Source organism: Oenanthe melanoleuca, chromosome 19 (genome assembly GCF_029582105.1).
Source record: "Oenanthe melanoleuca isolate GR-GAL-2019-014 chromosome 19, OMel1.0, whole genome shotgun sequence".
Classification (NCBI taxonomy): Eukaryota; Metazoa; Chordata; class Aves; order Passeriformes; family Muscicapidae; genus Oenanthe; species Oenanthe melanoleuca.
In genome coordinates this window covers 7,899,509-7,924,738 of record NC_079352.1, presented here as the reverse complement: position 1 = coordinate 7,924,738, position 25,230 = coordinate 7,899,509, and the positions used below count along the sequence as shown (strand labels likewise).

Sequence of the window (25,230 nt, the reverse complement as noted above, 5' to 3'; positions counted from 1 at the left end):
TGGCACCTCATTATCAAACAGAATTTGCAATTTATTGTACAGCAGGAATGCAACACAAGGACTCAAGGCAGCTCTTGAGAAGGCCCAGCCCCAGGGTGCACTGGGAAAGAGCTGTGAATGAGAACAGCTGAGAGCCCAGCACCAACCAGCACAACACAACAGCAACATCCATGAGGGAATTGTCTGTAACACCTTTCTTACCAGAGTTTCTGTATGTGTTTTCCACGGTTTAATAAGCCTCCTTGAGTTGAAAGGGCATACCCACTCCCATGAGGCCAACAAGACATGCTTGGGCATCACAAGCTGCCCACATTGCCCACAGTCTCTGCTCACAGTCACTTGAATCAGGTCTAAATTAAAGCCAAGCAAATGGGAGCTCAGAGTAGTGAAGGTCTGCCAGTTGCTTGGCAGCTTTCTGTTTTGCCTCACCCACCCAGCAATACCAGTTACACAGGAACATCAACTCAAGAGATGTGCCTATTTCCATGTACTTTGATTCACCTTTCCTATATTGTATGCAAACATATATATAAAATATATATTGTATTTTAAAACATTTAATCTAGGTGAAGTTTACACTCATTTCATTTGATGAAATGCAGTATTTCATCACATGAAGCCAATATATGTGGTGTCCATGGGGCCATGGCTGCACTGCCAGACCACAGCACCTCCAGTCCTGCAGCTGTGGAGCTGGCTCAGCTGACAGAAGTGGTTTCCTGCCACATAACTGTGAAACAAAATGCTGCAGTTCAAATGCAGACCCAATCAGTGCATGAGTAGATCATGCTCAAGAATATTCCTATTACTACTGATACAAATTTTATCATCACTTTATTGAAAACCTACTAGCTTGGATTCCACCAAAGCACTTTGCACACTGGAAGTATCCCCCACAGAGAGAAAAGACACAACTGAGAGTTTGTGTTTGAAAAGACTCAAGACTGATGTTTGGACACAGCAGTTTCCCACACTTGGGTGTGAGATTGGGTAAGTGCCTGCTACAGATACAGCTGTTGCATCCCATCTCTATCAGCTTATTGCTAAGAAGGTACCAAGGAATGAAGCTCAGCTTCTTACCCATTAAGACCCCTTTCCCTGCCAGGCAATCCTGAAATCTCCAGATAACTGCAACTGAGAGCCACCGTACTGCTGAACACAGAGAGGGCAGGGAATCCAAAAACAATCACAGGCAGTGATGTGTGATCAGCACAAGCAGATAAAGGACCTGAGGGGTGGTGAGCACTGCTCACATCCACGCCTGAGCACTGATTTCACAGGCAGCTGATCAGGGGCTTTGTTTCCAGCCTCCCTCAATAAACTAGACTGGCTTCTGTCACCATCCATCTGTCCTCCTGCAGCACAGAGAGCCTGCTCATTTAATAGTACTTACCCCTGCAGACAGGTTCTCACTCTTTGAATGTGTTCCTTTGGTGTTCAGTCTTTAGCACTAACACAGCCTTCAACAGCCCACAGACACAGCAGTACTCCAGGCAAGGGCTGTGCATCCAGGTTCTGCACAGGACAACAGCCTGGGCACAGTGCAGCTGAGGGTGGCCACACAGGACAGCTGTGCTGGGCTGCAAGAACTAGCATGACCTTTCTTCCACTAACAGTTATAAAAAAAACACCCAACTTTTCCCTTGAGAAATAGTTTGGCTCTCATCAACACTGACACTCCAGAGCTGGTGACAGGAAATGTCCATGTATCAATGTCCTGTGCTGTAGGTTTCATCCCATGCCAGTCTTCCTTGAGAGATGCTCTCCATCTTCATGCAGAGAGGGCTCACCAGTTTGGGGCTGGGCCTCAGATTCTCTGGGAGCTCATCATGAAGGAGCCAGAGCACTCCTTGCATTTCCATGCTCCTTGGGGAACGTGCTTCCTTCCTGCAGCCAGGGCAGAGCATTTCAGTGACACAGGGATGATAACACAACCAGCACTGCCATGGCTGTCTCTGCTCACAGTCACTTGGGTTCATAAAATGAGTTTTCCTTTCCAAGAAGCTCATCACCAAGTCCTTGCATCACCCTGGTATGGTGCTGAGAGCCAGCAGCATCCCTAGGTAAAAGACCTGACCAGGCTTACCATGTGATCAACTCCACACGCCACATCCACCACCTCCCCAGGAACAGTCACCTGGATGGAACACATCAGAGTATTATTTATCAGCTGGTACTTTGCACCTGGTATTTCCTATTTCTCATCCTCCTTCCACTCTACATGCCAGCTATTTTCACAGGGATTTGTACCAATGCAAGTGCCAGCACAGAAAGAGCAAGATTCAGCACCAGGCAGGCTTGTGCACTGAGCTGTGAAATACTCCTCCTTCTCCTTCACAGAAGCATGTAAAGCTTTGGAAGGAGAAAGAGGAGCAGGCTCACTAGCAGACAGTGAGGAGATTGCAGCCCCAGCCCATCTGTTCAGCAGCAGAAGCAGCATGACTGAACAGAGCATAATCTAGACATTAGGATCTGCCCAAGCACCACAGGGATTTGCCTCTTCTTTCATCAGCAAGAACTGGAACAAGGCAAAGGCTCAACTCAGCCTAAGGCAGTTTGTGCTTTGATGCTAAGAGACCAGGTTCTCACTCCATGAAACTTATTCATTTAAAACTGACTTCAAACTTGAGGAAAGCAAAGTTTAAAAAGCAAGTTGCTCCTTAGAGCCAAGAGAAAGGACAGCAACTAGTTGTAGGGCAGGAGGCCACAGACAAAAATCCTGGCACATTGCTATAGTACTCTCAGACAGGAAATGGCTCTCTGAAAGAGAATAACCCTCAATGTCCACATCTGGGGAAGTGAATTCAGAAATTCCACTCAGCCACAGCAGTGTGATTTTAGGCAAATGTTCCAGAGCTGGTCTGGTTTTCTTCATTTTTAAAAAAAGAAGAAAGCAAGCTACAGAAACACATTTACTGCAAGTTCAGACACATGGACAGAGACTCCAGGGTGGTCCAACTGATTGCCTCCCTCATCTCTACTTGGCCTTCATGGAGACCAGGAGCATCTGCTAAGCTGAATGCTGAACTCCAGAACCAAAGACTCTTCCAGATGCACTGAGTCTGGCTCTCAGAGCCATCTGGGAGGAAACAGTGGGACTGGAAGCACTGTGAAACAGCAATAGACACAGCTGAGTAAGGATCTCCTGCTGTAACCTGACAGTCCAGTGACCCACCACCACAGGACCCCACCACTATGTGGACCTAGCCACTGTAGCCACTACAGACCAAAATGTTCACCTAATTTAGGTGAGTAATGATTTGGACAGATGACCAATACTGATGGTTTTCTTTGAAGCACATACAAATAGAAGCACAGGTTAGAAGGGGAAGGAAGGGGCAGTAAGGGTAGCAAGCAGATGATGATGGACAGGAAGGAGATGAGAACTGTTCAGATGTGGTGGCACAGCACCAGATGCTGTTTTAGGATTTGAAATCATTACTGGCATAGCATACTAAAAGGTTTACTGAATACCTCCTTTCCCAAGCAGGCTACACAAGGATCTCTGGAAAACAAAGCACTTTCTACAGTCATCTTGCACTCCTTTCAGAATTGCTCAACAAAACCACAGAGCAAATGATGCTCCTTGCCCTCAGGATAACAAAACCTAGCCAAAGACTATACTCTTGACCTTAATACCACCATTCTTACCCTCCATGGGAAATACTGGTCTTCCATTCTTCCAGTTCCTAGGCACCCTCTTAGATTCTTTCCCCACACAAACAGTTCTCCTCTGTCTAAACAGGAGAAAGAAAAAATAGAAAAGAACAGTCATTAAACAGAAAGAATTCTATTTGTGACAATGGCAAATGTGGCTACAGTGTTTCTGGGAGTATACAAGGGTGTACAAGCAGTAGGACAGCTACCAGATTTACTTCAAGGTACAGCAAATGTACTTGTATGGGAGAAAATTATGCCTAATGAGCAGTGCAAGAAACAAGTTCTGTGCATAAGTCTTTGCTTCCCCCTCTTACATTGGAATTTTATTTGAAGGAAGAGTGCAGCAGCAGAAATTCCAGGGAATCATTTGTGAAGTGAGTAATTTGTGCTGAAAGTTAAGACAGCTGCAGTTGATCTGTATCAGCTATCATCAGAGCAAACCCAGTAGCAAGTCAGTGAGATCTGTCCCAAGCCATCACCTGGAGACTGCTTATTTGACTATCTGAAAGAATAGCTAGGGAAAAGCAAAACTTGTGTTCAACAGCTGAAGAGTTCTGAGCTCCTCAGGAAATCACACAGATCTCAGAAGTGTTTGGACCAGCTCCACAACAGAAACAGCCAAAACACAATCTAGAACAAAAGTACAAGTTAATCAGAACACTGTTTCTAACTCTGATACCAAGGGGAGCCCACTTACAAGCATCCTGCAACCAAACTGGCAGTGTCACACCTACTGCTTGTCCCAGCCCTGGCATTTTTTCCTGCTGCCAGCTGGATCTCTCAACTGCTGCCTGACGTGAAATGACTTTCAAATTTCAAACCCTTCAAAGGCTGGGAACCCACACAGGGTGCACAGAGCACAGTATCATAACCTTTGCATATTAAATGCTTGGGTCTGCCCACCTCAGGCTCAGTTGGCCAGAAACACCAAGAAACTCTAGCTTCTATGATATCTAGCTTCACTTAGACTCAGTTTTAGTTTGTTCATTTATCACATTAATTTTCTAAACTGGTAAAGTGCAGCAGACTGACTCATTCTATACAGGAAAACGAAAAAATCTGCTGGATTTCCTGTAGGAGAAAAGCTTTTTGTGTTAAGACAAATAACAATATTTTTGGCTTTTTTTCTCTTCTGCCAGTAACACAGTAACATGACCTCTCCATGAAGTGGGATGAGAAACTTACTTGTAAGTGCAGCAAACTGGCTGAGCCCACAGCGAACATGAGCAACACGGATGTCGGGAGTGAAGTCTGACCAGCCAAAAAGGCTGGGTGGGATCATCTCTGGCACTGCTGTCTCTATTAGGTTTGGTCCTTTCCCAAGAATTCCATATCCCCAGACAAAAACATTTCCTTCTTCTGTATTACAATAAGAACACATTCTGTAAGAAAGTCTGTGCTTGTGAAATTCATGCCACAACCAAGAGTTAATCAGAACCAAAGGGATATTTTCTTTTCTTCCCGCTCAGTCTAACACTATCTGATTATTTGAAATCTGCAAATAATGCATCCCCATCCAAATGTCTCAACCTTTTCCTAAGGTATGCAACGAGACCAAGCCCTCTAGACAAAACTTTCATGGGGAAATAATGCCAATACAAGAGGGAGCTGGATAAAATACTTCAGCATACTGACTGATGGGACAGAGGTTGAGAGTTTATTATCATGGCTTTCTTCTTTTGATGCATGCCCAAACCAGCAATTGGATGTCACTCTGCCTGGCATTCTGCCTTAAGATGGGTGCCTGGGAAAGGCAACAGTTGGACAGCATTAGAAAGAGTAACTTTCTATGACAGCTAGCTCTGCTCCCTTCATATCAGAAGCTCAAATTTCTGGACACCACAACACTCCCATTATAAATATGAACATCTTCCTTGAGATAATTCTTCAAGAAAGTAATACAATCCCCTTCCTCATTCCTTCATGCAGCAACCCTCCAGCTGTGCTCCTCAGCCCCAGACAGTCCAAAGAGCAGTCACTAAGGACCTGCTGCACACATTCACTGTTCTCAGAACTCTCTTCTCTCCATCCCAGCTCATGATTTATAGACATGTCAGATTCATATGGAGTCTGAAGGGTTCTACCTTCTCTTACTTTCTCCCTATAACCACACTCATTATAGGCCAATACTCAGCATGACCAGCAAAAGAGATCAGCAGAGCAAACAGCTGCTAACTCTTGCTCTAGTCTGCAGAAGGGCACACTGGAAGCAATGCTCTGCACTACTGAAAACGACTCTTCTAGTATATTCTTAAATCCTATTTCTCAGTCTCCCAACTTTCCTCATAATACACAGTATGGAAAACAAGATATTTGTTTCATAATGTGTTACAATCCACCTACTGTGCAGCCTTGCCCCAAAGTGAATGATTCTAGAATGGAACTCACCTGTTAGCACAGCATTGCCAGTCCCCCCACAGGCAGCCTCCTTTACCTTCCCAATCTTGAATGGCAAATGCCTGGGAACATTCACCTGTTCAAGATTGCAGAGGAGTTGTTAGACACAAGGCAAATTGCAAACCAGACATACATTTTAACTTGGTCTCTAGTTCTGGTTAATGCTTACATACACTGGATTCCTGATACAACCTTTATTGTCTGAATAATAAAATGAGTGCAAGTCTCAAAATTAAAAAAAAACTACACGAAATTCATTAAGGTGAGGACAAGGTGGATAAAGTTACCTACTGGTAACTTCACATGCATGGCAACAAGGCTGAAAATGACTAATGACTGCTTCTTATCCCCAGCTTTTAAAGTCAGACACCATGGGGATGTCAATAGATGAGCATGTCCTCAAGTCTTCACACTGGATTAGGTCACTAAAATTCAGTCTGAAGTGGTGTTTTTGAACATAATAGGGAAAAATTACTTAAAGAAAATAGCACTTATTTGGTACAGTCCAACACAACATCCATCCACAGTTTGACATAAGTAAAGAGCAATCTTCCATTTCATAGCTCTGCCATTCTACACCTTGGACTGCACCTATCTTTTAGCAAAGACTCTTATTTTTGACAAATGTGCCATTCACCCATTTCAGATGCTGCAGACCTCCAGGAAAACTGCTACACTGCATAGCCTGATGATTGTCCTCAGGCCTTACAGGTCTCAGCAACCAGCCCTACATTAAGGTTACATCAGGAGAGGCACAAGAAACAAAGCTTTCTGAAATTTTGCTAAAGTTATTTTAATGTAATTGTCTGCTCTTAGTCTTCTGCCAAGAGTAGCTTGAGTACTGACTGATTTCCTAACCCAATTTCCTAGCTAACTGCCTAGTTACTTGAGCAGTACACTGCCTAGTGTGAAGGCAGCACTGTACCAATGGCCCAGGTAAGTTTGCTCAAAAAAACCTTTTATCTGTGAAACACTGCAATTTGTTTAGGACTCAGTTATAAATCCACTAAGGATGTCCATGCAAAATTCACCCACATGCAGGTTGACTGGAAGGGACTTCCAAGGGCCAGCACTATGCTCAAAGTAGGATCACTTGAAATCCTAGATTAGCCAGCCAAAAAACTAATTCCTGTCCTGAAATTAGCAAAAGCACTTGAGCTGGGTCTCAATTTGGTGCAAAGTCCATGGGACAGAGGAAGAAGAATATGAGGTTCTTATATTAACACACTGGGTGAGGTGATACAAACCTTTGCCTATCAAAGCAGGGAAACACATTGTCCCTAAAGCTACACAAACATGTCAGACAGTTTGGTTTTGTAAGCTTATGTAAAAGCAGCCTGCTAGTGGTGTTTGCATCTGCTGCCAAAAGAACCCAGAACAGGGAGAAACATGCCATTTTTAATTCTGTGCACAGCAGCTGAACTGAAACACATAAAAACATACCCTTAAGTCAACTGACCTGTGTGGTTTCTGTGACAGATGCCAACTGCAAGTATTCTGAATTTCCCCAACCAAAGACATCTCCTTCATCTGAAACAGCCAGACAACAGTCCCCATAGGAAGAGACCTGGATAATGTTTACTCCAGCAATGTCACCATGCAGCTTAGTAGGAACACTGGTGATATTATAGTGTCCAAGACCTGAAAGGAAAAAAAGTAGAGATTATGAAGAATTTTTTTCCAGACACACTTTTAATGCCTGCACAGGATCATTTTTGTCATGCTATAAGAAAATCAAAAAAGCCTCCTCTCTGGAGTACACAACTTTATACAATCACACCCTTGGAGAGTCTCATTTCTCTTGTCTGCATGGACCAAAGTGTTTGAAGAACAATAACCAAGCCAAGCAGATATCCCAACAGGGATGAAGTTTCACAACCTGGCTGCATCCTGTCTTCTGCAAGGAGAGCCATGAGTGACAGCACACTGCAATCAGTTAGACAACAGCAGGGGAAATGGAAAAAGAGGCTGGGAATGACAAATTGCTGCTTGGAAAAGAGACCAGAATGCAATGACAGAAAGCTGGGTTACACTACATTGGCACAAAAGAATCATGGGAAGAACTCAGCTTTGGGAGCAGCAAAATGAATAAACAGTAGGAATGACTGTGAGAAGGAAGTTCATTGCAGTAAAAGCCATCAGAAAGAGAGCCTGGTCAATGATCCCATGCTAAAACACTGAACAGCTACCAAAGCACTTGCCAGTTCAAAAGAGCAGAACAGACCCCAAAACAAGAATCAGGAGGCAAAGCCACCACCAAACTGAAGAGCAAAGCTGCCCATGTCACTTCCACATCCCCTCAGAAGCTTTACACAGCAAATCCACTCTCCTCTGACTGCATGCTTGGACTGCCAGGGCAGCATCCCAAACGTCCTCAAAAAAATGAACTAGGCTGTCTCAGTTTGGTTACACAAGAGTACTGAAAACATCCACACATAACATTAGCAGCTCCTTTCTGTCCATACACACATGACAAGTACATATCACAACTCCTCAATTAGGACAGCTTGATGTATTCATCAATTCTTTGAAAAGCAAGCTGAGCTGAGCTCTTACCTGTTTGTCCATCAGCTCCCCATCCACATGCATAGACTGAACCTTTCTTGGTTCTAAACAGACTGTGGTCCTGCCCACACACAACCTGCACACAAACAAGAAGTCAGAGCTAGTCAGGAAATGTCACATGTTCACACTTGATTTAGTGAAGCATTACTGACAGATAAATTGAGCAATGAACCTCCATGATGTCCATCAGTTCAGATTTTGACCATTCTCTCCTGATCACATGGCTCCAGAGAAAGGGAAGACCAAGAACCACAAGATACAACACAGAAAACAGAATATTCTTTGTAGGAAGTGATGCTGCAGTTGATTTCTTCTGAGATCCAAAACAAGGAAAGAAAGCCCAATTCAGCAGTACAACACAATAGAGCAGCAGAGTAAATAAGAGCTCTCCCTTCACAGGATGCTAACCCCATGATTCCTGATGCCAGCTACAAACTGCTATAGATTCTTTGCCATGTAAGCACTCCAGGCACACAGCTGTTCTCAAATCTATATTTATGTTGAACTAGCCATCATGTCTGCCACAGGCTTGGCATGAATTAAAGCCAAGAAAAAAGCCATTCAACAGAAGACATTCAAAATTAAACAAAGATTAAAAGGATTTAATCAACAAGTTAAGAGAGTGACTACCAATATTAAGCACATAACTGCTATTATCCAACTACAAACAGGTACCAAGCATTCAATCCCCACAAAAAAAAAAAAAAAAAAAAACCATGAAAAGTCCAAACAGAAATTTTACAAGCCTAATTCAAAACAGTTTTAGGATGAAGCACAGCACAGTCTCATCAGGTGGGTGTAAATGAATGACCCTTCCTTGGAAAGGAGTTATGTTTGCCCACAGGGCAACAGAGACACCAACAAACTGCTCCTGTGCCTGGAATGCTGCAGCCACAGCAGGTGCTTCTGCTGCCCTGCAGTCCCTTGCTCTCCCAGGAACTTGACCTAGGGAAATGCTGGCTAGTCTAAGTGGATGCTTTCACAGCTCATTTTTGAAAAGGCAAACAAAAAATTTAAACTCCTAAGCAATATAAAAGTGACAAAAGGGAACAAGAAATCACGACAGAAAGAAAGTAGTGGAGAGCCCAGAGGCAGGCACAGTACTGTGTCTGTGGCTGAGTAGAAAAGAAAAATCATCTCCCTGACCTGCAGGTAACACTCCTCCTAATGCAGCTCCTCCTAATGCAGCCTTCTCCACAGCAAGACAGGCTGCTGGGTCATGCTCAGCCTGGTGTACCCTAGGGCCTTTTCCACAAAGCTGCCTCCCAGACAGTCATCCCTAGCCCATGCTGGTGTCTGAAATTGTTCTTCACCAGCAACAGGACTTGGCCATTTCTCCTGCTGAACCTGATGAGGCTCCTGTAGGCCTATTTCTCCAGCCTCTGGATGGCAGCACCATCCTCTGGTTTCTCAGTCACTCCTCAAAGTTTTATATCATCTGCTATCTGCTGAGGGAACACTGTGATCCACATGACTAGTGCAATGAAGACTGGACCCCAGACCCCTGGGGTGCTGCAGCTGTTACTGGTTTCAACTCAGCTTGGAGCCAATGACTGCCACCCTCTGAGCCTGGCTGCTCAGCTGGTTTCCAATTCCTTTTCAGGAGTGAGTTCAGATGATCCTCTTACCTGGACAACTTCACTGTCAAATTCCTTCAGCTGATGAATGAGATGGCTTCCGCTGGACACCAAACAACCACCAAGAAGAGAAAAGGCAACACAGAGGATTTCAGAAGACTGCAACCAAAAAACACAAAGGTAAACCTGCCACTACTGAAAGCCACTTATTACCACAAGCAGAGAAATTTGTTCACATGTAGTTTCATGCAAAAATCCCGCATGAAGAAGGAACGTAATTCTACATTCTCTTGTGTAAGAAGTGAAGAACTGTCACTTTTTAAATATAAGCTCTTGTGACTGGGGGTAGGAGCAACCCTCAAAGACAGTCCCTAGTCCAGAATGAGCAGAGACCCTACATAACAGTGCAGTACCCACATAAACACTACACTTGGCTAGAGATAAACCAGATATCCCAGGGCACAGTGCAGTGCTAACATCCTTGTCATTTCTTCACAATACCAGGAATTATGAACAACCCAATGACTCACTTCCAGTATCAAGGCTAACAAAAACTACCTAATTACAGCTATTTTCTCAAACTTTACAGACCAAGTGCTGTGGATCACAGAAATGAGTAAGATTTTTTCTGGTCGCACTAGAGAATCAGAAACTCAACATATTGCCACTATTCACTCACTCTATCACACAGAGCACTTCGAGCATATGCTTTGGTGCAACCCACAAAAAACCCAATGAAGGAAAAGCACTGCAGACTCAGAGACAGACACAGAAGAGAGACTTAACAAAAGGATGCCTCTTTCATAATTAAATGGCATTTCTAACATCCTCAGGAACAGCACAGGTACTCTAAGCAGCTAAAGGGAGAAATTCCAACTACTAACACCAGGGAGCTGAAGCAGTTTAAGAAAGCTGGGTTCTCTCACTATGCCCTGAAAGAACTGTCCCATGCTGACACTGTTTTGTCTCTTGTGAATGTGGTCAGCAGTGCCCAGCCCCGGCTCAAAGCCAGGCTGCTGGTATCACGCCTGCAGCACTAAATCCTGTTCTCAGACTCCTTAATCTTAAATGGCATTCTTATACTACCAGACCTTTTCCACCTTCAGGCTTTCCTGAAGGGCTGTTTTCATGCAATTATGTTTCCAGCATTCAGAAAGTGCAGGATCTTTGAATTCTCACCTGTAAATTTCATCTTCAACAACCTTGCGGCCACACTGTCCATAAGAATTGTTTCCCATTGTGAAAACTGAAAAACAATTACACAACACACTAATTTTATTACTGCCCAATCCCCTGAAAGCCTCTTTTCAGGTCCACAAAGTATTTTCACACAGAAAAGTCTGAAAGGTGGAGCACAACAATGTAAAAATAAGCTTTTTTCCAAAGTAAGTCCACTTGAATGAAAGTGACTGAATCCATTTTCACCAACAGCACCTGGCACTATTGCTGCAGGCACAGCAGCAGAACCTGGAGCCCACTGTCTGTCACAGTCAGGAATTGTCTAGCTCATCCTGCCATTGTCAAAGACACTCAGGAACAGATCAGCATTCCCACAGGAGTGGGAAGCAATGAATCAATCAGCTCACCCACTAAGAAGCTGCACTGGATCACTTGATACAGCACTGAAGCCACTGCACCAGAGAGTTCCCAGAAATGTGGAAAGACAATTTATAAACTTCTCTATAAAGGACTATTAATTAAGTAATTGCTTTTATAAACACAGCACTCTGGGACTTAAAGGGGAAGTAACAAAGGAGTACTGCCACAGTCACCCAAATCTGCTTTAAAAACACGTCTGAGTGAACAAGACAAACAGGCTGCACTCAGCCAGGCCTGGGGCTAGAGAAACACACCTTGGAGTAAAAAGCTCCCAACACATTTACAACTTGAGCCAGGTGAAGCTCATGGCTTTCCCTTGCAGAAGCAATCCCACAAAGGCCAACAGCTGCCTGCATCCCATTTACAGTGCAAACAGCCCATCTGGGATATAGCTCTAAGGGACAGAAGACAATATTTTTCAAGTTTTTAGTAAAAGCATAGCCAGGCACCCCTTGACATCAGCAGAAGCAACACTGTACCTCCTTCACTATCTGTCAGGACCAGGGAATGGGCTCTCCCACAGGACACTTGCAAGACTCGAGTTTGTTGTGGCTTCTCCAGTGGTAATGGAATTGGAGATGGTTCCAACACATATTCATAGCCCTTAGCTTAAGGAAGAGAGAACAATTTTAAGTCAGTAGCTTCCACAAAGTAAATTCAACATATATTTGCTGATCCTGCTGTACAATCACACACTCACTTCTGCTTTCTTATAAAAGCAGATACATTTTAGAAAGCTAACACACTAACCAAAGATGTTGACAGGGATTTATCACAGAGGGAAGAAGGTAAAAACTATGGAGATAGTTGAAGCCAACAATCACTGCCTCAACAAAAGTCCACCAGATCTAGAGGATGAATCCGAGGCTTCGGATGGCAGAATTGTGAGGTTGAGGCTTTCACCCACATTTTCAACCACTTTGGTGAATACAGCTGGATCACTAGAGTTTAATATCATGCACATTCTGTACAACTGGGTACAACTGAAAACAAGGTACAAGAGCAATAATCACAGAAATGTATCAGAAAAGGTGAACAAAAAGTCTCAGTGATTCATATTTAGAGAAAAGTAGATTATAAGCAGTTTCAGAAATAAGGAATGCAAGAAAAACTAGCTAGTCTAGGTCCATAGGGAATAAGACATCTAACATTTATGAAAAATGACATGCTGTACTTGAAAAAGATTTAGCAACTTGAAGAACATGTAATCAGTTATAGTCAACGGGGAGGGGGAAGAACATCAAATCATAAATCAATACTAGGGAAAAGGTTAAGGGGAGATAAAAAGCCTTGATATCAAAGTCACTGTAATGAGTGAAATCAAATAGCAGAGGACCCAAAGCAATATTACACACAGGCAGCAATGCTTTACTGCTTCTCACTGACTCCAATAAAATTTAAAAAAACCTAAACCCAAAACACCTACAATTTTTAAAAAATTAAAATTAAAAAAATCTGCATATGGTCTTTTGCAGTAAGACCCTACTAGATGTGAGGACAGGCATCTGCCATGCAACAGTCCAAGAACTTAAAGGCAACCAACTATCTGTCTGGAAATACCTGGAAGTCACAAAGCAAAATAACCTTTCACTCTTTCTGTTCCCTGCAGCAGAAAGACACATGCTACTGGGATCTGTAGTAACCATCACTGATAGCTGAGGGGATGTGGAGAAAAGAGACAAAGAAGTGGTGAAGGAACAGGGGGTAAGCATGAAATACCAGTAGTTTAGATACAACCATCTAAAAGTCAGAGGGCTGCAAATTCTCTTGGAAATGAAGTATCTACAGCAACACAGTGTTGGAAGCAGCAGGCACCAAAGTCAGTCTAAAACAGCAGTGAGCAACATTCCAAAGGAAAACTTGCCTGGGAGGACACTAAACATGGAGCAGTAGCAATCCCACTGACCTTCACCATGTTTCCAACCTATCTTGCCAAACATGCTCTCTTACTTAGTAGGGCTTGAACAGCAAACTGTTTAACCTATTTCTGGATTCTCTGACAAAGGTAACTTCCAGGTCAGAGGACTTTAGTTTTTAAGTGCAAAGGCAACAGAAGCGAGGAAACCATCCTGCCAAAATTATTTTATTAACTACACTGTGCCTACTATCAAACTATAGATTCAAAGTCACAGATTAACCAACATCTCACTTTGCAGAATAAACAGCTACATTCCTCTACAGATGAAACTAATTAAGTGCCATGTACAGAACAGAGGCACACATTACACTGACAAAACACACAAAAACAGATAGATTTCAGAAAAAGACCTGTTTAAAAAAATAAAGCACAGCCTAGGACTGCATCAAAGCTTCCTGATGTTTTTCACAGTTTCAAACACATGAAGATCCTTGTACCTCAGGCATACTGTAGTGTCACCCCTTACGTCTTTAAAACACTTAAATCCTTACTTTGATCTCTTCTGCTTCTCTGGAATCCAAGCTGGGAATCCTTGTTGAGTCCCGTGCCCCACACTTTGGTGATGTCTCTGGTATTAGAAGCCAGCAGTGTGAATCCATAACCACAGGCAGCAGAGGATATCTTTCAAAAGAGACAAAACCCACACCATGCAGTTAGAAACTGTGGCTTAGAAAGGCAAGTTTCACTCCATGCTATTTGTTCATTAGCATTCATTCTTCATTAAGCTACATTCACATGCAGCCCAAACTCATGGCATGCATGGTCTTGCAAAAATTATCAGAAAGAATCTTCTGTGATAAGCACAATGGTGAAAACACAGATCCAACCTTTCCACCCTAAAGTTTTGGTTTGGTGTGCATACATCTTTATTTCTGCATTATCTTGGTCCCATTCAACACTATAGAAAGACCTGTTTGCTGACCTGCATCAGCAGATTTAAAGAAAACAAACAAACAAACAAACAAACAAACAAACAAAAAAACCCAAAATCTACCAACCAACCAAAACAAACCGAAGATATAGAGATATTAAGGGAATAACACGTTTTACTCCTTTTGACAAAAAAAGCCCAGCATAAGAGCCACGTGAGGAGCAACTACGGTCACTTGGTTTGTTTGGCCTGGAGAAATGGAGACTGAGGTCAGCTCTCCCCGGGGTCTGCAGCTCGGATCTCTGCTCTGGGAGCGGGACAGGACCCGAGGGACCCGCTGGAGCTGTGTCAGAGGAGATTTAGGTGGTATCAGGAAAAGGTTCTTCCCACAGAGGGTGATGGGGCACTGAACCGGCTCCCCAGGGGATGGGCACAGCCCCAAGGCCTCGCGGAGCCTTTGGAAAACTCTCCCAGTGCAGGGTGGGCTTGTTGGGCTGTGCTGGGCAGGACCAGGAGTTGCACTCCATGATCCTCCCGAGTCCCTTCCAGCTCAAGATACTCTGTGAATGCTCTGACTTTCTCTGCACTGGCCAGCAGAGCACGAGTGAAACGTGTAGGCAAAACAATAATGCAATTTTCAACGCAAGTTTCCCATCTGTCAGGCGGGAGCAGCCACGGAGCCACTGAAGAGACCCACTTTATCCCAGGCTCTCTAATACCTCTAAAAAATTACAAACACATATTTTCTAAACTATATGCTACTACAGTTAAAACAGTAACCATCCCAAGCAATACCGCTATATCGATAAAAAGCACTGAATCACGGCAAAGCCTTTAAACGCGATCCAGTAACGCTGTTCTCGGCTAAGCCCGCCCAGAGGCCGGGGACACACGCAGGGCGCACCTTCTCCTCGGTCTCCAGGCGGTACGGCGTGGGTTGGATCCGCCGCGGCTTCTTCCAGCCCGCGTCCGGCCTCACGAAGCTGGGAACGCCCAGGGCGCCCGAGTAGCTGAAGCCCCACACGAACACGCGGTCCTTGCGCTTGGCCGCCTTCCCCGCGTACTGGAACACCGGGGCGGCCTCCTCGGCCTCCCGGAGCTGGCGGGTGCTGGGCGGCCCCGCCGCCACGCCCAGGCCCCTGCGGAGCAGCCGCCGCGCCAGCCCCGCCATGGCTCCCCTCAGGCCGCCGCCATCATGGCTCCCTCCCCAGCGCGCACGCGCGGCGCCGGAGCGCGCTTCTCTTAAAGGGGCAACACCTCCCTCTGAGGGGGCTCCGCACCCCCTGACCCCGAGCCTACAGCCCGGCCCAAAGCCAAATCTAAACCCACACACACCTAGACCTCAACCTAAACCTACCTCCCAGACCCCAGTGTGGACTTAGACACAGACCCAAACGAGAGGAATGTCGCATTTGTCTTTACAAACAAGCTGTAGATCTGCTGGTAGATAAGGGTAGCATTGAGAGATAAAAGAAACAATGGGATGGATTCCACTGATTGATGAATGGAAAAATGTATTTGTCTTTACAAACAAACTGTAGGTTCGCTGATAAATGAAACTGGATATCGGAAGATGAAAGAAGCAACGGGGGAAAACTGTGAATTCTATAAGAATTAAAAATTAAAAGGGAGGGTTGTACATTAGAGGGGAATCTCAGGTGTCAGGCGTTCCGGGAAGTCTGTGCCTCTCAAGTACCTCAGCCCATGGGGAAAGAGAGAGGGAAAAGCGGCCGGGAAATTGGGATAAAAGGAGGCTGTGTCCTCCAAAAACTGGAGAGACCCCAGGGGAATGCCCCACGCCTCTCCCTTTATTCAACTCAAGCAAAAAGGATTCCTCTGTCTCCTTTTTGGACATAAACCTCTCGTGTTTGTGGATTAGTTTTCCTGACACAAACAAATCAAAACTGAAACTCAGGCCCAAACCTACGCGTAGGCCCAGCCCTGTCCCAGACCCGGCCCCAAATGCTGCCATCCCACCACACTGGCTGTGGGGTACCCTAATGAGACCATCCCACCACACTCCAGCTGTGGGGTACCCAGACACAGCCATCCCACCACACTCTGGCTATGGAGCAGTCCCCTCTCAACACTGAGCCCTTGCTCTGCTCCCGAGGGAGCCAAGCAGCCACTTCCAGGAGGAACCTGCTGTCCTTTCATCTCCCCAACTGAATTTCCTCCCTGCCAGCATCACTGCCTTGCCCAGTACCCACCTGGGAGGAAAACCTTTCCTGCTGCCATGCCCACACTGCTCTATCAAGTGTCTCTCCTTTATTGATGAAAACCACAAAAATAATTCCAAATACAAAGAGGTATTAGAAGGGCATCTAGGGATGAGGGCTTTTGGTGCTTATAGGGAGCTGGTAGAGCAGGGCTGGTGCCTCCTCAGAGTGCGAGCAGGACAGCTTGGGCTGGCTGTGCTGGAGGATGGGCACTGGGCTGGGCTGGCAAGGCCAGCAGCCTCCCTGGCCTCCCAGAGCCCCCTGGATCCCTGCTCCAGCTCTGAGCCCTGGCTGCACAGGAGCTGAAAAGATGAAGCTTTGGGAGGCTGCTGTGGGGGCTCACAGGATCCTCACAGGATCTTGCTCCGTGTGCTCTCAGTGCAGCGGTTCAGGATGAGGTCTTTGCTGGGACGGGGAGGAACAGCAGGTTGAGCCTTGAGCTTGCTGTCCTCTGGCTCCTTTTTCTCAACTGCAAGTAAAAAATATGTACAGATTGGTCAGAGTTCTCCACCACACACCATCCCCATGAACATTCAGCAGCTCCCCACATAATGGCTACCAAAGTTCCTGCCTCTCCTCCTGTCCCTGCTGCGTGTAGTGGTTCCTGTTGGTCATGGTGTCAGGATTGGAACTGTGCTCAGGGGAAGTCCATCTTTGTCTGCATGAGAGATCTTTAGCTCTGGGAAGGTCATGGATACTGCATGGGGACTAGCAGATCTAAAGGGTGTACCTCAATGTCTACCTTTCTTCTTCATGAAAAAAGACTTTTACAAGGGCCTGAACTGGTAGGACAAGGAGGAGTGATTTCACATTGTCAGACGTCAGGGTTAGATTCAATTTTAGGAAAAAATTCTTTCCTGTGAAGGTAGTGAGGCACAGGTTCCCCAAAGAAACTGTGGCTGCCCTGTGCCTGGAAGTGTCCCAGGCCAGGTTGGATGAAGCTTGGAGCAACCTGATCAAGTGGAAGCTTGGAACACATTGGTCTTTAAGGTCCCTTCCTACCAAAACTGAATTCTACAATTCTATGATTCTTCATGCAACACTTCCTTCTGGGGCTCTGCTGACAGCTAACATCCAAGGTGATTGCAATGGTAATGGCAGCATTGGAGAGGTTAGGTGCACAAAGGAAGGCACAGGTCCCAAATGTGGGCTGACCTCCTTCCAGGACATATTCTGCTCTGTCTGACCTATAGCCAGGGGTAAGAAAACTCCTTGAAAGAAACAGCTCCCTGCACAGACTTTCCCCATGGGAAAAGGGCAGGTGGGCATGGTGTGACCTAGTGTGCCATCCTGCTCCAGCTGCCAGCACTGCTGGGGGCCATGGGCCATGCCTGCAGGATTCCAGCTCCACTGAGACTTACTGATGACATTGGCCTTGTTCTGAAAATTTCCCTGCATCTTCTGCTGCCTCTGGATGTACTTCTTGCTGTTCCTCCTGTAGGTCTCCTGGCTGATTTGCTTCCGGCCCTGCCTGTGGATGCTTTTCACATTTCGGATGGTGGATCTGCAAGAAGTGAGAAACAGAACTTTCATTTTTCATGCTGGCAGCTCTCACACCACACGTTTCTTTCCCCACACTTCCTCCTCTGCTTCACGCAAACCCCAATTTCTGCTTTTGGGTTTTGCCTGGGGGATGCCAGCCCTCGAGGGCAGCCATCAGTGAAACACAATCTACAATGTGTTCAGAGGCAGCTGGATGGTGCTCTGCAAGCAAACACTGAAGGTGAGCCCTGAGCACAAGTCTGGAAAATAATGATAGGGATTGGTGAGGAAGATTTGGCATAAGGCTGGAAGGATGAGATGGGCATGAGGTTTATCCAGGAAAGGCCCAGAGTGATCTATAGCTCTTTGATGAATGAACACACAGCACCCATCCTGGCCACAAAATTAAGGTCCCTGCTGTGGGGCTTGGCTTGGCTCCCCATGACTCAAGGGTAAGATACAGGCAATGGAGTATGGGGCATGTGTCAGTGTGCACCTGGATGTGTGGTGTTGAACCCACAGGAGAGAAACTGCTGAGAGAAGTGAAAGCTGAGCAGCATGGGGCTGCTACAGGGGAACCCCCAGCACTGGGGACTGTCCCAGGCAGGCAGACAGAGCCCCTGCTTTGTCTTCAGTACCATGGCAGGAGTGAGGTGGCTCCTGATGTCCACCCCATGGCACTGTCCTCCTGCTCTTCTCAAAGAAATGTGCCTCTCTGCCTTCAGCCCCTTCCTGGTCTGAGCACACACCTCATGTCACAGCAAAGCTCTTGCCCATAACAGCAGATCACCACCTTCACAGCAGCCACAATGGCAGGGGGACGTGCCACTGTCCTTGGAACAGGCCACCTCATCTCCCCCAAGGCTACCAGCAAACATCACTGTGTTCAAACTGGTGGATCTGGACCATTTTACACTGTCTCACACTCAATCCATGCTCCAGCAAAACTGGATTTAGAGAGATTTTATAGCACGCCTGATGTGTCATCTTGCAGAAAAAAGATAGCAACAAGTTCTGCCCTTTTTAGCCATTCTCTTTGCATTGAAATTCATTAGTTATTATTGCCTTTTATCTTTCTAATCAAAATAGAATCCTTTGCATTAGCTCAAATCTTCCCATTAGCTTATGCCACTTGGTAGGTCCATTTAGTCAAATCTCTCCTTGCCTCTGAAAGACTCACACACTTAGGAAGTATGAAAATGGCCAATTTGAAAATAAAACAAGATTAGCCCAGAAAAGGAACTTTGCAGAAGGACAAGGAGAGATACACCTGACAGGAGGACAGGCTGGAGCAAGGGTCTTGGAGCCCTGCATCAGCAATGGTGGTAGTTGGGAGGCACAGAGCTGGTGGGAGGACATCTCTGGTCTGTCTGTGCCCTGCTCACATTCTCCAGGCAGTTCCTCACTGACAGGGTGAGCAGGTGGCACCACAACACCCTGTCTGGTTTAATTTCACCTCTCTCAAGGAAGGGGGAGATGTCCTGCCCCCTACACAGAGCTTCTCCTACCTCCGTGGAGGAGCACCCCGGTTCCTCAGCTCACTCTTGACAGAGGTGTTCACCTCTCCAGCCTTCTGCAGGTACATGGCAGGGTAGTAACCTGTGGTTTCATCCTTCCTGCAGTGCAACACAAAGAAACATCACTTGCAGTCGTGGCTCTGCAACCACTCCTCAGCCCAGCACAGAGATTTGCTCATTCATATGGGTGGTCACAGAGTCCCTGAATGGATTGGTCAGAAGGGACCTTGAAGGACCTCATTCCAACCCCCTGCCACAGGCAGGGACAAGTTCCCCTAGAACAGCTTATTCCAAGCCCCATCCAAACTGGCCTTGAACTCTTCCCACTCAGGACATTCCATGAGTCCTGGTTCATGCCTGTCCCTCACTGGTGCCATGTGGGTTACCTCTCATGTTCCTTGAAGCTGGGATGAAATTTGAGGTTTTGCAAAGCAAAAGGTGCCAGAACAATTAGAGGCAAAATAACAGATACATTTTTTTTTTCCATCTGCCTCCTTCTTGGATATTTCTAAAGCCCTCAGCAGAGGGATCTCCAGCTGCAATGTTTAATATTTGGTAAAGAACAGACTCTGAGAAGCAGCCCTGCACAAAGAAGTGCTGGGCGGTGGCACTAAAGATGCCACGGCTTTCAGAGCCCTGATGTGGAGAACCATGGGTGCTGCCTTCCCTCTGCCTGAGGGCTGCTTGCCTGACCTGTTCTTGGCATCTCTCACCTGATGACCCACCAGCCATCAAGGAGCTTGTGGATGACTTCAACGGTATCACCCTCCTTGAGGGTCAGCTCATCCTCTTCCACAGCAGTGTAGCTTTTCTGGACCGTGTACGCTTCACCTACATACGAAATGGAGATGGTGGATCATGTGCTGACACCTCAGGGATGGGGACTCAGCCTCCCCAGTCACTGAGAAGAGGAGGCACCAGAGCATTAGGAGCACCCTACATTTTAAGCAAGACTCAGAGTGCTTCAAGTTTGGATTCAGACTTCCCCCAGGCTTGTCATTGCTCATGGCTCATCCTGGCCCCTTCACCATCTCTCCAGAAGAAAGTTTCTGGGTGCAAGCTAAGGAAGCACATCTATCTCTGCTCAAAGATGTGTTCAGAATTCAGTGAAATAAGGCAGAAGGAAGTCTTGTGCTGATAGAGCCTTTTCCAGTGTTGCAAAACCCACAAAGCTAAAGCCTGTTGAGCAATTGGCACAAGTGTGCAGGATCTTCCCTCTGCCCCATGTGATAAAGCCCTGTTGTTCATGGCAGGGCAATGCAGAGGGCAGGAGCAGGGCCAGGCCCTGGGAAGGACAGCACAGAGGCAAAGCCCTGTGAATGAATGCCCATGCCTGGTTTGGATGCTGCACCATGCTAACCCAGCACCTCAGCCTTCACCAGCCAGCTCAGCTGGGTAAAGATCAGCCAAAACACAAATCTAATGCTGAGTTGCAGGCCATGGGAAGCTCTCAAGGCACCAAGCCATGAGATTTATCCCTCCTGGCAGTTCCTACAGCAGCATCTCCCTGGCCAGAGATCCTGCACAGTCTGAATTGCCCAGCTTTGCAGGGAGCCATCTCAGTGGCGCACACACACACACACACACACACACACACACACACACATATCCTGGTCACCCCAACATTTTACCTGCATAGTTAGGCTCCTGCTCTTCAGACTCATCAGGACCATCCATTGGCTCCAGATAGGCAGCAGGTACCCAGCCTCGTTTATTCTTCAATTGACAAAACCACCAGCCTGCAAAGAAAGCAGCCATGGGCAAGAGCAGAGAGGGTTGTGGGGACTGGCACCAGGTCTGTGCTGGCCAGAGCAGGTGCAGGCATCTCCTGGACCAAAGGGACACTAATGGGGCCAATCTCTGTTGACATGGTGCAGCCAGAGAACTTGACCAGTGCATCCTGTCCTGCTGAGGCACAGCCAGGATGTTACACAGCTTTCTAGAACTGCCCCTCACCATTCAGCCTTCACTGCCATAACTACCTCACAAATTGTGTTTGGATACAAGATGCAAGGGCAGTGCTCATTGCTGCTGAAGTTGTGGCAGGGAGTGGGCTGGCCCTCAGGGACTCTCCAGGGGGATGGACACACACCATTCTCACTCTTCTCCACGACATCCACCATGTCCCCAGCCTTGAGAGCCATCTCAGATGTGGAGCTCTTCTCATAGTCAGCGATGGCTCGGTACGTTTGCAGCACAATGGGGCCCGTGATGTCTGCAGGAGACAAGTGACAGATGTTCCCTCCTCCAGCCCCCAACCCAGAAACACCCTATTTCAGACAGGCCAAAAGCAGCCCCAGGACAGCCCAAAGTGCCCTCCCAGCCTCTTCCAGCCCCAAACCAACTGGATTTCAGGACAATGACTCATTCCTCACAGCTGCAGCTCTGGCACAGTGACCATGCTCTTAGTGAGAGTACCTGCCATGGAATGACAACCTCTCTCCCCAGGCTTCACTGCTGCTGAGGCAGCCACTTGCATCCCTCTGAGACCTCTTACCAGTGAGGTTTTTCTTGGAATCCTTTGGCAGGAGGAAGACCTCAGGCTTCTTGATCCTAGACAGGTCAGAGCAAAGGCAGCTCAATGCCAACCAGCCCTATCCATCAGCAGTGACACCCTCCCTGCAGCAGCCAGGGCCAGGAATGTAGGATTTCCCTCAGAATAGCAGGCAGCTGGACTCACTGGCTGTCTGTGACAGGGTTCATGTCATCGTGACGGACCTTGAAGAAGCTGACCACGTGCAGGCACCGGGAGATCTTGTGGGGTAGGTTCACCAGGGTATGGCAGTACTCAGCCAGTGTGCCCTGCCTGTTCTGAGTTGAGCGCTGCCCATCAAACCACTTTGGGGCTGGGGAGAGGAAACAGGGCTCAGAAAAAGCAGACAGAACACCTTGTTTTTAATACTTTCCCAAGAACACTGCTCTGAATCATTAATCTTGTCCTGCAAACAAGGGGGCCTGGCCCCGAGGTGCTGCATGGCTGCATTGTGCCAATAAGTGACACTTTGTGGGAGCACAGCTCATGCAAGCCCAGAAATGATCCTGTTTGACCCTATTTCAGTTTTAGGGTAATTCCTACATGCGTGTTCAGACTAAGCCCAACTTCTGGGCCATAAATACAGCAGATGCACTGGGGCACCAGGAGGGCTCAGGGGACCAGCCTGCAGTCAGAGGAGATGTGCTTATCCTCCCATCCCACTGGTTATGTTGTTCTTGACTCCAGAGCTCTAAAATACTGCTGAAATCCTGGGCAATGTTGAACTGCATGATGGGGGTGCTTTTGTCTGGTCAGTGGCACTCCATGCTCCCCCAGCAGTCTGATACCTGTCTGGTCCCCAAATGGAATAAGGAAAATTGAATAAAGAATAAGGAAAAAGGAATAGCCCCAGCATGGTGGTGTTAGTCCAGCTGCAATGGAACCCCCCCAGACTGGCACCCACACTGCTGCACAGTGCAGGTTTACTCCTCCTCCTCCAGAGTTGTCAACCACAACTGCAGCTCTTTTTTCAGACTCCCTTCTGCCTTCTTTAAAGCAGGAAATTAAACAAATGGGGAAATTTTCTGACGTACACCTTGCTTGGAGACAAAGTGTCAGCTGTTTGGATGAGGAGTTCATTCTCTGCCATTGAAGACATATTGCATTGTTTCCTCTTACAGAGTATCTATGTTGCCATTAGGGAATAAAGCAAAAAGAGGGCTCAGCTCAGCCCACTCAGTTCTGTCTCCCCAAAGCCAGACACTGTAGCAGCCAGGGGTCATGGGGGTCACAGCTGATTGTTCTGGGCTGCCCAGCCTCCAGAGAACAGGGATGGGTCTGCAGGGCTGCTGAGCTCTGGGAGGAACCACAGCCACTGCTCAGGTCTTTCTGGGGTTTTGATGTACAGGAAATGCACCTATCTAGGAGGCAGCCAGCACAGCTCAACCCACCAGGGAAAATCACAGCTAGCTGCCACTTCTGTTCACCCCCCAGGGCCGGTGCTTGCCCCTCACCTGGCAAGTGCGGGATGATCCTGTTCTCTATGTTGATGTCCCCGGATTCAATAGGGAACATCTCCTTCAGCGCTTTCTGCAGAGCAGAGCCAGGCACAACAGTGAGGATGGCACCAGGGGAACAAACATTCTGACACCCACTCCTCTGCCCCAGCTTGACTCCTTTCCCAGTGCTCACCCTGCTGCCACTGGCATGTGCTGGCTGGATCCCACACTCTGTGCCCAGGGACACAGAGCCCATGGCTCCCACCTTCAAGGGGCAGAAGAGTTTCAAGAACTGGATCCAGGAGCCTCTTTTGAAGCAGGATTGCTTTGAGGCGATTTCAGGTGCCATTCACCCTCCATTTTCCCCACCCCGAGCCCGTGTGTCCCGGGAGGACTCACGTGGAACTCGTATATCTCAGTAAAGCGGCGGTAGACAACCTTTTCGGAGAGGTCATTCCACTTCACCAGGAACATGTAGACCTGAGGAGCAAAGCAGAGGCTGCAGTTCTGCAGGCACGTGGGACACCAGACCCCCCTGTGCCCGGGGAGCCCTGTGGATGGTCCAGTTTCAGATAAAATTCTGTTTTCCTTCCACTACCTCAATGCACGAGCTCTGCCTTGCCAGCAAATAAACTAGGCATTAGGGGTGCTTGGAATGGATGGAGAGGGGACAGACACATGCAGGTGGGTGGGAAACAAAGAGGAAAAAGCCCTTTCCAAGACTGCAGAGCAACCAATAGCTTGCAAAGGAAGTGCCCAAATTCTTGTGTGTCCAGGACGTTTTAGTCTCTGGCTGCCTCCAGCTCGTGTTAATATCAGCCATGACTCCCTTAAAGGGAGCGTTTAGTCCCTCAGTCACATTTATCTAAGGAAACTTGCTGGCCAGGCTTTTTACCCTGGCAGAACGCTCTGAGTACTCACATAGTGCTGGCTGGGGAAAAACCTCTTCTCGTAGCCCAGCAGTTCGATGTGGCGGATGAAGGCGTCCCCCATCGCCGCTGCCGTGCTCCTCTCTGCCCTCACAGCTCTGCTCCCTCTTAAAGCCCCGGGGAAGCGGAACTCGGGCTGCAATCGCACCCGTAATTGTTTACTCGCTGTGGTTTGTACTCGGTGCTTCCCAGCCCAGCCCCTCCAGTGGCTCCAGGCTGGGGAGGAGGTGAGCTGGGAGCCATCGGGGGTAACCTGCAGGGAAATGACCTCTGGGATCAGAGGAAGTGCAGGGTGAGGGCCAGGCTGACTGCCCTGATATCCAAGGACTCTCCTGACTGCTGATACTGCCCCGTGATGGCACAGGGTCAAGGAGGTGCCTTTACCCTATCAGTCAGAGCTGGAAGGGCTGAATGAAGCATGGAACACATTCCCTGAGCCCCAGGAATGGCAGTACTGGCTCCTGTGTGGCTGGGAATGGCAGGGGGGGATCCGGGGCACAGCACAGCCAGCACGGGGCAGCCAC

At 47.3% G+C, this 25,230-nt stretch overlaps 2 protein-coding genes across 2 annotated transcripts; both read right to left on the bottom strand.

Moving 5' to 3' along the window:
* Positions 1-15,793, bottom strand: RCC1L (RCC1 like). Its single transcript, XM_056506643.1, has 11 exons — positions 15,492-15,793; positions 14,208-14,337; positions 12,278-12,406; positions 11,379-11,445; positions 10,251-10,302; positions 8,614-8,698; positions 7,517-7,698; positions 6,049-6,133; positions 4,846-5,019; positions 3,652-3,737; positions 1-2,137 (listed from the first exon to the last, which is right to left on the bottom strand). The coding sequence occupies exons 1-11, from the start codon at positions 15,756-15,758 to the stop codon at positions 2,060-2,062; spliced, it is 1,335 nt and encodes a 444-aa protein (XP_056362618.1). The 5' UTR covers positions 15,759-15,793; the 3' UTR covers positions 1-2,059.
* A 1,047-nt stretch (positions 15,794-16,840) lies between these two features.
* Positions 16,841-24,993, bottom strand: NCF1 (neutrophil cytosolic factor 1). The gene is made up of 11 exons (XM_056506891.1): positions 24,699-24,993; positions 24,177-24,257; positions 23,793-23,868; positions 22,486-22,651; positions 22,303-22,358; positions 21,898-22,020; positions 21,437-21,544; positions 20,519-20,636; positions 19,797-19,904; positions 18,168-18,310; positions 16,841-17,275 (listed from the first exon to the last, which is right to left on the bottom strand). The coding sequence occupies exons 1-11, from the start codon at positions 24,768-24,770 to the stop codon at positions 17,157-17,159; spliced, it is 1,170 nt and encodes a 389-aa protein (XP_056362866.1). The 5' UTR covers positions 24,771-24,993; the 3' UTR covers positions 16,841-17,156.
* Between the last annotated feature and the right edge of the window lie 237 nt (positions 24,994-25,230).

What these genes read in the sequence shown, in the direction of transcription:
- NCF1 (XM_056506891.1), bottom strand. Translation starts at nt 24,770, where the DNA reads ATGGGGGACGCCTTCATCCGCCACATCGAACTGCTGGGCTACGAGAAG. An exon ending in CGGGGTGCTCCTCCACGGAG is followed by an intron (nt 18,311 to 19,796) that starts GTAGGAGAAGCT and finishes CACTTCTTGCAG; the next exon opens with ATCCACCATCCGAAATGTGA. An exon ending in GAACAAGGCCAATGTCATCA is followed by an intron (nt 17,276 to 18,167) that starts GTAAGTCTCAGT and finishes TTTTACTTGCAG; the next exon opens with TTGAGAAAAAGGAGCCAGAG.
- RCC1L (XM_056506643.1), bottom strand. Translation starts at nt 15,758, where the DNA reads ATGGCGGGGCTGGCGCGGCGGCTGCTCCGCAGGGGCCTGGGCGTGGCG. An exon ending in GTTGAAGATGAAATTTACAG is followed by an intron (nt 10,303 to 11,378) that starts GTGAGAATTCAA and finishes TTTGGTGTCCAG; the next exon opens with CGGAAGCCATCTCATTCATC. An exon ending in GGGAGCTGATGGACAAACAG is followed by an intron (nt 7,699 to 8,613) that starts GTAAGAGCTCAG and finishes TTTTCCTTTCAG; the next exon opens with GTCTTGGACACTATAATATC.